The following is a 13,383-nucleotide window of genomic DNA, read 5'->3' as shown; positions in this document are numbered from 1 at the left end:
CAGCACATGCACACACACACATATATACACATTGATACATGTATACACACACTCAGACCCATACCCACACCCACCCACAGACACACTTAGAAACACACACACACACACACACACACACACACACACACACAAGTACACACCTCACACCCACACATACACCCACACACACACACCACACACACACACCCTTCCCCTCTCCCCCCTGCACCCACATCCTTCTCAAACACACACCCACACCCCATACACACACACTTTTCTCACACACACCCATCCCCACCCCCCAACACACACACACACACACACACACGCACACACTCATCCCCACCCCCAACACACACACACACACACACACACACAGAACAGGTCAGCACACAGCAGGTTAACAACAACAACAACAACAACAACAGTGCCAGTCCTCCCTCACACCGCAGTGTGTCCCCTCAGGTCCACCGCCACACTCCTGCCGCCACCACCACCACCACCACCCATACCACCACCACCACCGCTGCCAGGAGAGGAGGAGGAGGGATGAGGCACTATGGGGGATCTTCCCTGCGTATGCTGCACCTGCAACAGTAGTGATTGATGGACTGGATTGTACCGTATTGGTGTGTAGATACATATATATATATATATATATATATATATATGGAGTGATGGCCTAGAGGTAACACGTCCACCTAGGAACCCTTTACCCACCAGGCGCCGTCACCGTGATTCGAACCCGGGACCCTCAGACTGAAAGTCCAACGCTTTAACCACTCGGCTATTGCGCCCGTCACTGTGGGATTCAAACCAGTGCACTCAGATTCTCTCACTTCCTGGACCGACGTGTCACCACTGCGCCAACACTCCACATGGTATGGATACTAATACAGCCCCTATCCTCTGTCAGGACTTTACGCTCTTGGCGTTTTTACAAAACGCAGTCATTTCCACAACAGACTGGCTGCCCATATAGAATCAACTGAGAGGTGCTCATCATTCGTTTCCTGTGTCATTCAGTCAAGGCTTCAGTCGCACACATATCTATAAACGTACAAACACACACATAACAAAAGCACGCATGGACAATAGAGTGGCTTTTTACAACAAAATTTTGATTTTGCAGGGGACATCTGCCATGGGTTCTGCTATAGTCGTAGGTGTACATAGTAATGGCACACAGAATAGAGAGGAGGAAGAGAGAAGCAGAAGTAAGTGGTTGTAAGTCACAGTAACTGATAGCAGAAGCAGTAATAGTTGTGACAGTGGTAGTGGTAATAGTAGTAGTAGTAGCAGTAGCAGCAGCAGCAGTCATAGCAGCAGTGAGAGTAGTAGCAGTAATGGTAGTAACAGTGGAGCGATGGCCTAGAGGTAACACGTCCGCCCAGGAAGCGAGAGAATCTGAGTGCGCTGGCTCAAATCACAGCTCAACCGCCGATATTTTCTCCCCATCCACTAGACCATGAGTGGTGGTGTGGGCGCTAGTCATTCAGATAAGACGATAAACCGAGGTCCTGTGTGCAGTATGCACTTAGCGCACGTAAAAGAACCCATGGCAACAAAAGGGTTGTTCCTGGCAAAATTATGAAGAAAAATCCACATCGATAGGAAAAACAAATTAAACTTCACGAAGGAAAAAATACAAAAAAATGGGTGGTGCTGTAGTATAGCGACGTACTCTCCCTGGGGAGAGCAGCCCGAATTTCACACAGAGAAATCTGTTGTGATAAAAAGAAATACAAATACAAATTTTAGCAGCAGTAATTGTAGTAGTAGTAGTAGTTGCTGTTGTAGCAGCAGCAGCAGTGGTAGTAGTGCTCTCACTTTTTCATACACACATACACACACACACACAAGCACACCACACTTTCCCCGAACCCCATCCCACCCAAACACCCCACCCGCATCCACACCCATCCACCCACCCAACCACACACACACACACACACACACACACACACACATTCCCTACCCCCCCAAAAGGCTCCCACCATACACACAGGCACGCTACCTGTAGCATGAAGCTAATGAAGGCTTCATAATAGCCAGGGCACATCCAGGTTTCGTTGTGCGTGCCCGTCGGGAACGCTTCCACGCGCTTCATCTGGCTGCCAGAGCTCTGCACAGAGACAGAGAGAAAGAAATGATGTATGACAACACATTTCATGGCAAAAGAAATGTACAGTGCGTCTCACTCTCTCTCTCTCTCTTTTTTTTTTTTTTTTTTGCGGCCCGATCATCTGCAACATTTTGGTGGCATTACTCCCATATCAGTTCATTCAAAGTCCCCCAAACACAGCCAAGCTTGTATCTCTCTCTCTCTTTTCACTTTGTTGTTGTTGTTGTTGTTGTTGTTGTTGTTTTTGTAACCCCATCACCTGCCCCCATTTCGGTGACATTACTCCTATGTCAGCTAATTCCAAGTCCCCCCACACACAGCCACACCCACGTTCATCTGTCACAGCCCCAGCATCCGCTGTCAACAGGGAACCATTGATGTTAGGTCGTCAGAAGCCCACACACCAGAGGAGACTCTGCACTGCTGCTGAATCAATTTGGTGGTGTTCTTCTTCTTCTTCTGCGTTCACTCGTATTCACACGAGTGGGCTTTTACGTGTATGACCGTTTTTACCCCGCCATGTAGGCAGCCATACTCCGTTTTCGGGGGTGTGCTTGCTGGGTATGTTCTTGTTTCCATAACCCACCGAACACTGACATGGATTACAGGATCTTTAACGTGCGTATTTGATCTTCTGCTTGCATATACACATGAAGGGGGTTCAGGCACTAAGCAGGTCTGCACATATGTTGACCTGGGAGATCGGAAAAATCTCCACCCTTTACCCACCAGGCGCCATCACCGTGATTCGAACCCGGGACCCTCAGATTGACAGTCCAACGCTTTAACCACTCGGCTATTGTGCCAGTCGGTGGTGTTCAATAGTGTTCTGTACTTAGGACACCAGCTCCTAAGCCCCCTACTGATGACAATAATCGCTTCGTTGCTGAGCCACACTGGTGCTTCTCTTCCTTTTTTTTTTTTTTTTTTTTTTTTTTTGTCGTCTTTCTCCATTCAAGGGCACAACACTCCATTCAACTGTGTCAAATGCCCTAACCACTAAGCCACCGTGCTCATGAATCAGAAATGTACAATTCAACTGATAGCAGAATTAAACAGAGCTGAGAACTTTAAACTGATAGCAGAATTAAACACAGCTGAGAACTTTAAACTGATAGCAGAATTAAACACAGCTGAGAACTTTAAACTGATAGCAGAATTAAACACAGCTGAGAACTTTAAACTGATAGCAGAATTAAACAGAGCTAGGCACTAGCACCAAGCACTTCCAAGCTGCTGGATGCATCTATCAGCAAGCAAGCTGTTTCTCACTAATTCTGGGCACATGAAAATTTCAAGCTTTTCAAATGAATTAAGAACGAATCAACAAATTTAAAGGGTACCCACGTCAAGATTGAGTTATCATAATCTGGTACAAATGATGAAGATGATGATATAATGATAATAACAACCAAATTCCATGCAGAGAAAACTGATGCGGCTGATGTATAACATATTTTCATTCCGCAGTCTGTGTGGAGGATTGACTTATCTGTTTATGAGCAACTGAACGATCCTATCATTTTTAATGAGCAACTGAAGAATCCTGTTATCTTTTATGAGCAAATGAATGATCCCAAAGACAATTTTTTCTGTCTTAAAATTGTTCCAAGCCAGACCATAAACTCTTTGGAATCTTAATACTATGCTGAATTCCAAACAGTGACTTAGCTACAGTGTGAATCCATACAAAGACGGAATTCCAGAGGCAGCGTAGCCACGCTCATAATTATCTCCCTTCCTCCATTTCTTGGTTGTTCTTCTCCTTCTCTGTGTGCTCCAAGTGCAGCGAAAAGCTGACTGGTAAAGTAAACTGGTGAGTATGCATGTTAACTGGTGTGTGTGGTGTGTGTGTGTGGTGTGTGGTGTGTGTGTGTGTGTGTGTGTGTGTGTGGATGTGTGTGTGGTGTGGTGTGGTGTGTGTGTGTGTGTGTGTGTGTGTGTGTGTGTGTGTGTAGTGTAGTGTGGTGTGGTGTGGTGTGGTGTGGTGTGGTGTGTGTGTGTGTGTGTGTGTGTGTGTTTGTGTGTGAGTGTGTGTGTGTGTGTTGACTGTTGAGTAAATTGATGAGCATACAGGTTTTAAATGGTGTGTGTGTGTGTGTGTGTGTGTGTGTGTGTTGACTGTTGAGTAAATTGGCGAGCATACATAGTTTAAATGGTGTGTGTGTGTGTGTGTGTGCGCGCGCGTGTGCGTGTGTGCGTGTGTGTGTGTGGGTGTGTGTGTGTGTGCGTTTGTGTGTGCTTGTGTCTGTGTGTTGACCAGTGTGATCACTGACACACGTGTGCAGGCTGACAGGTGAGCAAGGCGACAGGTGTGCACACACTGACTGTCCACAGCACCACCATCTTGACCCCCACCTTCATGGTCATCAGGGAGCAGCAACATAAGGTAACTTCAGATAAAACATGTACCGAATGAAAACCGACATATATCTTATCAAGGGCAAAACGGTTAAGTTACAGCTTCTTTTACACCACGCTCTTACACACACACACACACACACAAACACACATGAAACAGATAAATCAAAATAAATAAATAAATAGATAAATAGTGAAGTGATGGCCTAGAGGTAACACGTCCGCCTAGGAAGCGAGAGAATCTGAGCATGCTGGTTCGAATCACAGCTCAGCCGCCGATATTTTCTCCCCCCTCCACTAGACCTTCAGTGGTGGTCTGGATGCTAGTCATTCGGATGAGACGATAATCCGAGGTCCCGTGTGCAGCATGCACTTAGCACACGTAAAAGAACCCATGGCAACAAAAGGGTTGTTCCACTTCAATAGGGAAAAACAAATAGAACTGCACGCAGGAAAAAACAAAAAAAAATGGGTGGTGCTGTAGTGTAGCAACGCACTCTCCCTGGGAAGAGCAGCCCAAATTTCACACAGAGAAATCTGCTGTGATAAAAAGAAATACAAATACAAATAAATGACTCTGCACTGTAATTTTAAATGTAAACTTTCCAAAAATGACCACACTCAATTGGGTGGATGTCCTATATTATATCTGGGTGAACTGAACTGATGCAAAAAACAGTTCTCATCTAAAAAAAACACAAAAAAATGTCTAGTAGTGTACATATTAACATACCTACTCTCGTACTTATAGTCAAGCACATGCAACTGCATTATCATTAGCAAATTCAGACTGCCTTTCATTAAGTTCTGTTTTGGAATTATCGAGATGTCAACAACAAAAAAAACTGTCCTTGTGGTGAGCAGAACTGAGGACAAATTACATGTATCAACAGTCTGTCCATCATAAAATGATCTCAGGAAGAAAAAATTTTACAAGTGTATATTATATATATATATATGACAGTCAGTCGTGTCTGACTATGACCATCAGAACAGCAGAGGAGGTAACTGCTGTTCCGACTATTTGGGCTAGAATTTGATTATAGTGGAGAGTGTCTTGCCCAAGTTACATCCCCACTCTCTCGGCCAAGAGGGTTTTTTAGGACAGTTGGTGTTGGGATGGTTCCCAAAGTGTATATGCAAAATGTCACAAACTCATTTGTTACCATTTCTGTTGCAAAACAAAAGCTGCCAGGAGACGAGATGTTACCATGTTTGTCTTTTAATTTTATGCATGAAGAACAGAGAGAACTGGTCTTGGGCTTTTTGCGTTAGTTTACATGTTCACTTGTCGGCCCAACACTCAGCTTATATCACAGATTGACGTCAGTTTAAATTCGAGCCAACAGCAAACTGAGAGCTGTATTATCAATGGTTTCTCCAGTCAATGGGAAATCATTTACAGCTTAGTCTTTTGTGCAGGACTATGACTCTCAAACTAGGAGGCAAAATTGCACTGGCTCTTAGTGCTGCAGCTTCGTGGGCTAGTTGGCCTTTGGGAACCATCCCAGCGCCGACCATCGTAAAACCCTCTTGGCCGAGAGAGTGGGGATATAACTTTGGCAAGACACTCTCCACTATAATCAAATTCTAGCCCAAATAGTCGGAACAGCAGTTGCCTCCTCTGCTGTTCTGATGGTCATAGTCGGACATGACTATCATATATCATACATGTTCACTGTGAGTTCACTGTTGTATATATACTATATTATATAGTGATTGATTTCTTCTTCAGTTATTGATTTATCTTTAGTGAAGACAAGCACCCTACATGTACAACAGGTCGGTGACCTTACATTAAAATTCTTGCTTTCTTGAGTTCTCTCTCTCTCCCCCTTCCCCTCCTCTCTCTCTGTCTCTCTCTCCCCCTTCCCCTCCTCTCTCTCTGTCTCTCTCCCCCTTCCCCTCCTCTCTCTCTGTCTCTCTCTCCCCCTTCCCCTCCTCTCTCTTTCTGTCTCTCTCTCTCTCTCTCCCCCTTCCCCTCCTCTCCCCAACTCCCTCTCCTTTCAGGGTTGGGTGGCAAGTGGCAAACACTGCAATGGGAACTCGTTTACAGCTTAGTCTTTTGTGAAGGACTGTGACTCTCAAACTAGGAGGTAAGGTTGCACTGGCTCTTTGTGCAGCAGCCTTGGCAGCTAGGCGGCCTTTGGGGATCATCCCAACCCCAACTGTCCTTAAGCCATCTTGGCCTAGACAGTGGGGATGTAACTCAGGCAAGACACTCTCCACTATAATCAAATTCTTGTCCAGAGTCCAGACAGCAGTGGGTAAAACACTCCCCACTACAATCAAATTCTAGCCCAGACAGTAGGGACGGCAGTAGCCTCCTCTGCTGTTCTGGTGGTCATAGTCGGACACAACTGACTATCATACATGTATACAATAGATACTTACTGCATAGAGCGCCTGCATCATGGCAGGAGGCACCAACTCATCTTTCATCCCACACATGAACAACGTGGGCTGCTGAATCCGAGATACTCGGCTTTGGGAGGGAAACTGGAAAAGAAAAAAAAAAGTTTTTTTAACAAGAGACCTTCAGTTATCAAAAGACTGGCACAACCGTCATTCACCTTCGTTACAGCATCATAAAATGAACAATGAATGAAGCAATGGAAACAGAACTATGATGAGGGTGGGGTGGCGAAAAATATTATTAGGTAATGACAGTGCACACACACACAAACACACAAACGCACACGCGCACGCGCTCAAAAGGGCTGTGAAAAATATCAGGAACTGACAATGCACACACACACACACACACACACACACGCATAAGTTTGCCTTAACACACACATACACACACACATACACAACAACACACAAAACTGACTACACAACACATATCCATATTTCTCTTTGCTACTGCTAAGCACAATCTATATATATCATAATATATACAGAAGACAGGACAAAGGTGACTACCCACAATGTGTGTGTGTGTGTGTGTGTGTGTGTGTGTGCACGTGCGAGCACGTGTGTCCTTCAATCTGTTGGTCTGTCTGTGTATATGTGTATGTGTGATTGTGCGAGCCCCCCCCCTGTGCCCCTCCCCCCTCCCCCACTGACCAGGTTCTTGTAGCACCAGTGAGGAATGTAGCTGATCAGCTTTGTGCGAAATATATGCTGCCCCATGGAGGGAATGGAGGTGAACGTGTTCTCCAGCACGACGGCGCTGATGTGCTGAGTGTACAGGGGCGAGGCCGCCAGGTGGATGGCGACGGCGCCCCCCAGCGAGCGACCGAACACGCAGATCTGTCGCTGGTCAAGGTCACTTCTGTGAAGCAAAAAGTCCATGGCAGCCTCTGCGTCCATGTACAGACCTAAGGGAAGGGAAGGAAGAAGAGGTGATGCACAGAGAGGGACAGAGACAAATTATATATACACATATATATACATATACACACACACACATGTATGCATTTTCCGGTGTGTCACTCACACAGACACAACACACAGACACTGTTGTATACACACGCACACACACACACAAAATACAGAAACTGATACGGAACAAAACAGAATGTGAAATTATTAACTGGATATATATATATTCCCATTGATACTGATAGCAATGATCCAAGCCCCTTACAGAGAACAATCTTTTCACAAATATACTATATTACCTGAACTCACTCCTCTCATGTCTACCCCCCCCCTTCACCCCAACCCACCCTTCTATAACTGCCATCACTGCATAATCCTTTCAACTTCTAGTCTTGAGATGATAAACTGAAGTCCTGTGTGCAGCGTGTACTTTGTGTACGCAAACAAAACAAGAAACAATGGCAACAACGGAGTCATCCCTGGCAAATTTTGTAGAAAAAATCTACTTTAACAGTAAGACAAATATACAACCCAACAGAAAAAAAAAAAAAAATATATATATATATAACATGTGATGCTGCACTGTGATGACATGCTCTCCCTGGCTTGTATATATGTGTGAGTGAGTGTGTGTGAGTGAATGAGTGTGTATATGTGTGTGTGTGTGTGTGTGTGTGTGTGTGTGTGTGTGTGTGTGTGTGTGTCTGCATGTCTGAAGCTATGCTTTCATGTTCATTTCCCTGATTAACAGCACAAAGCTCTCAAATATGACAGAATTATTACTGTTGTTGTTTTTTTCATCCCTCAGTATAATCTTTAGTATTATCTATTACATTCATCATTATTCTATCATTATCATTTCTATTATCGGCATTTTCAGTATCACTTTATGGGTATTCTCCTGTATACAATACTTCATCTGAACACATTCTTTCATTATATTAAAAAATGAACATATAATATAGTCCAAACATACCATTTTCTGAAGGGCTGCCTTCACTGCGACCATAGCCACGGTACTCGACTAGTAAAACATTGAAGCCACAAGCTGTGTATAGTCCAAGCACATTGTGCATTCTGAAACAAGTGAACAACTCTTTTTTTCTTTATCTTTTTTTTTTGTAACTTTTACAACTTCTAAAATCATTTCAACAGCAAATTGCACATCAGATTCTTGGATCTGGAACATATTCATCTTCGTTTTGAATTCTAAATTTTATTTAGGCAGTGTTGACAAAGAGATGATGAAATTGTTGACAATTTAAATAAATTACAGTGTAAATGTAATGTATCATGTAAATGTTGCTTCTTGGAAAAAGACTGAATTTTTATAACATTCAATTTCAAAAGGAAATTCTGAATAAAATCATTTTTCTAGATGCAGGACAAAAATAAATTGACGCACACGTGTGATTTTGAAACATACAGAAAGAGACACACTGGTACAGTTTGGAACAATATATATTTCAGAAACAGACACTGATCTTTAGATTTGATACAAACTTTAACACTATCTGCTACATGGCAGAAGTAATAAGTAAATAACCAATTATCATTGAACAAGATGATATTTGACAGTGAAAAAAGAAACAAAACAAAAAAAAACTTGCAGGTATACAACTCTTCTGTCATAAAATGACTTTACAAAGATGCTTTAAAAAATTATTAAAAAAAAAAAAATGTGGGAGTGACTGATTTGTATATAATTTTCTGAGATGTTTGTAACCAAGGTCTAGATGCTGCTTATTAATAAAGTTTTTTTTGTTGTTGTTGTTTTTTTAAATTGCCAAAATGCCAATGTACAGAAATCCATGTTGTATCATATGTATGGAAGCACTCCAAACCAGGCACTTCAAATGCAAGGGAGAGAAGATCCTGTTGTTCTAAATTCCTGTAGCGACGGGCATGAATACAGACCTGTGTCCTATATTGCCAGCATTGCCATGCAGGTAGAGAAGCGTGGGGGAGCCAGGGTTAGGCTGTTTGACAAAGACCAGGTTGATCTTGGTGCCATCCTGTGTCTGCACCGTGTGGTTCTCAAACGGCAAGTGGAAGGCGCTGGGCAAGATGACGTAAAGGCGAGACTCTGGTGGCACTTCAGGGTGGTACAGGAGCATGTCTTGGGCATGGAACATCAGCCCTGGAAATCCGGATAATTCAGTCCTTGCTTTAGTGCCACTTATACTGGTACACACTACTGCATATATGAAATATTATACATAAAATTTTGTATGTGTTGCTTGATATACCATAATATCTAATATTGCTACTGAGGCAAAGGAAATTTTTATGATCTATAAATTTGTAACTCCAACAGCACATAAATCACTGTATCAGTGTTTGTGTTGAAATATAAAAATAATATAAGATTAATAAATAACTGTATATCTCCTGTATTCTGTTTCACTACCTCCACTAACTATTGATAAGTGTCACCTTCATTTCACATACCAAGGAAGTCAATGTGATTTCTGTAGTTTTTAATAATTTCTGCCAGCTGCAATGAAACACCATTGAACATCTGAAGTGAAAATGAAAAATGTACAGTGAATCACAATGGCTTGATCTGGAAGAAAACTAAAATTTAATATGAGTGATAAACAAAACAAAACAAAAAAAAACACAAAAACACCAGCATATTTCAACTGCTTATAAAACAAATCACAAACTGTAGCCAGTTCACAAATTTTGACAGACGTACTTCATATAAGTTCATAAGCTGTAATTAGTATAAAACTGTCAGTTTCTGTTGTTAACTACTGAGGAATGAGAGATACACTCAACGGAATCAGGGAAAGAGAAGGGGGTGGAGAGAGGGAGAAAGAGAGAGAGAGATGGGGGGAGAGAGAGAAGGGGGGGGGGGTCCAATTTCAGACCATTTTGGCGACATGTTCAAAAGTTGACTGTTAAAAGCATCCAAACCATCAAGCCTTACCCAAAATCCCCAATACTAAGAATGTAAAGGCCAGTATTCCTCCATGGACACAGAATAGAAGCACGATAACCAGCAGTCCTGTGGTACAAAGACGCCAAAACCTGACGACAACAGCAAGAACGATTCGGCTCACCAACTCTATCGTTTTAAAACCTTTCCCGATAACGTTTCGTCTTCGAGGCATTTTTGAATCCACTTCTTTGCTTTCTGTGACAGGTTGCTCATTAATCATGTTTTTCATCGACATCAAAAGATGTTTCTTCAAGCCTGTCACGCGCACACCCAATTAATGGTGATGAACCACCCAGTCCTTTCTCTCCCCTGAGAGTGATGATTAGGACGTCGCCATCTTTGTTTGGAGAGTTACACGTGGAGACGCATTTAGTCGAATTGTCGGTTTACCAGAATGCGAAGAAATAAATGTACTTGTACGCGCGTGCGCGCGCGCGCGCGAGTGAGTGTGTGTGTGTGTGTGTGTGTGTGTGTGTGTGTGTGTGTGTGTGTGTGTGTGTCCGTCGTGAGAATGAAGCCAAGGCCGTGTGTCAGAGTGTGTGTGCGTGTGTGTGTGTGTGTGTGTGTGTGTGTGTGTGAAGTCAAGTCAATATCTTATTTCATGATGCCGGTAAATTGAATAAGTAACAATTGCTTTTTTTTTTTTTCTTTTCTTTTTTTTTTTTTGGGGGGGGGGGGGGCTTTTTTTTATCAAGCCATCAATGAAAAGAAAAAGAAAAAATATAGGAGAGAAAGGAGAGAGAGAGAGAGAGAGAGAGAGAGAGAGAGAGAGAGAGAGAGAGAGAGAGAGAACGAACGAACGAACGAACGAACGAACGAATGTTTTATTCAGATAAGGCCAGAGCCCCTTACTGAAGGGGGATTCATTGATAAATAATAATTAGAAAATGACATGATACAGTAAGTAGACAATTCAGATCAACCAAAAATTGTTAACACAATATCAACCATATCACCCAAAATAGTCCACACAAATATTCAACAACATTCACGAGATAACTGTACGTAGTCTCTTCAATCCTTCATATACATATATATATATATATGGCTAAGTTATGCAAAGTACATTCCTGTCTTGAAGACATGAGTAAATTGAACCTAAAATTAGACGGATCTCTATAATATTTCGGTTGAATAAGTTTTTGTCTAAGGTCACACAAAGCAGGGCAACATAACAAAAAATGCAATTCATCTTCTTTACCCGAACTGCAAAAACGGCATGTATACATGGGTTCATTTAGAATGCTATACCTGAAGCTATGAGAAGCAATACTAGAAATACCAAATCTAAATTTTGTCAGTGTACATTTTATATATCTGTTCAGTCCTAACTCAATGTATGGCTCAATCCCATGCGATGTTTTAAAAAGTCTAAACTGTGCGAATCTATCACTAGTTTGTATATGATCATGCCAATCTTGCCACCTGCAATCAATAATACGTTGTCTGAAACACTTTAAGAAACCTACAATATCTTCCACCCCTTGATTATCCCATACAAATGCAAAACCATATGTATTTAAACACTGACGAACACTCGTTGCCCAAGTCTTCTTACCATTATTATCTAAACTATATAACATTTTATATGCTTTAAATGGATATCTGTTTTCATTCATTCTAGTCAACTTTAGCCAATATTTAATACATTTGATATAAGAATTTAGATAAATAGGGTATCTCCCCAGTTCACCATAAACAAGATCATTTGGAGTTCGATTGTCTACATTAAGAAAACGTTTCAATGCAAACAAGTGCACTTTTTCTGTTACTATCCTATTTTCCAGTCCCCAGATTTCTGTAATATTGGCTGAACTTGTGAATCAAATAATCTAACAAAAACACTAAAAGAACTACAGTCTACTTTATACAAAATATGAAGAATCAAAATAACTGCTTTTTTTGCTTTATTAGCAATGTCTTGACATGCAAAGTTGAAACTGAGTCTTGTTGAAAAATAAATCCCAAGGTATTTATATGCATTTACGACAGTTATTCTTTCGCTTCCATATGACCATCTTTCATTTCTTGCCAAATACCCTCCCTTACGAAAAACAACAATATTTGTTTTATCCATATTTACTTTTAGCTGTAAATCAGTTGCAGCAGTGTATAAACTGTTAAGTTGTCGCGAGAGAGAGAGAGAGAGAGAGAGAGAGAGAGAGAGAGAGAGAGAGAGAGAGAGAGAGAGAAGACCGAAGACACTGAAGACAAGACAAAATCTTTATTACGAAGGGTAATAGATAACTCAGTTGGCAAGTAACATGCTTTTCTTACATCCAGCCCTCGCCCTAAACAGCGAATAAAGCTATAAAAAAAAAAAATTTTTAAATTAAAAAAAAGCGAAAATGAGCACAAAGAAGACTGAGAAGAAGAAGAAGAAAAATCAAAACACAATCAAAATACACCATTATTTCACCATTCACAGCCATTCCACAAAAGGAAGAAGAAGAAGAGAAGAAAAGAAAAAAAAAAATCATGAAACACACACACACACAGACACACACACACGTGTCACACGGCACACACACACACACATCTCTCTCTCCTGTGTATGTGTGCAGTGTCATCATCATGTGTGTGTAGTGTGTGTGCCACGGTGTGTGTGTGGTGTGTGTGTGTGTGTGTGTGTGTGTGAGTG

The 13,383-nt window shown here is 41.9% G+C and overlaps 1 protein-coding gene across 1 annotated transcript; it reads right to left on the bottom strand.

The window, feature by feature from the left end:
- Window positions 1-363: 363 nt before the first annotated feature.
- On the bottom strand, window positions 364-11,078 carry LOC143290964 (protein ABHD13-like). The gene is made up of 7 exons (XM_076600546.1): window positions 10,731-11,078; window positions 9,713-9,935; window positions 8,772-8,872; window positions 7,538-7,791; window positions 6,860-6,964; window positions 1,997-2,104; window positions 364-567 (listed from the first exon to the last, which is right to left on the bottom strand). The coding sequence occupies exons 1-7, from the start codon at window positions 10,975-10,977 to the stop codon at window positions 421-423; spliced, it is 1,185 nt and encodes a 394-aa protein (XP_076456661.1). The 5' UTR covers window positions 10,978-11,078; the 3' UTR covers window positions 364-420.
- Window positions 11,079-13,383: the final 2,305 nt, after the last annotated feature.

Source organism: Babylonia areolata, chromosome 16 (assembly GCF_041734735.1).
Source record: "Babylonia areolata isolate BAREFJ2019XMU chromosome 16, ASM4173473v1, whole genome shotgun sequence".
In the NCBI taxonomy this organism is placed as follows: Eukaryota; Metazoa; Mollusca; class Gastropoda; order Neogastropoda; family Buccinidae; genus Babylonia; species Babylonia areolata.
The sequence above is the reverse complement of the archived record's forward strand: the minus strand, read 5'-3'. Positions and strand labels throughout refer to the sequence as shown.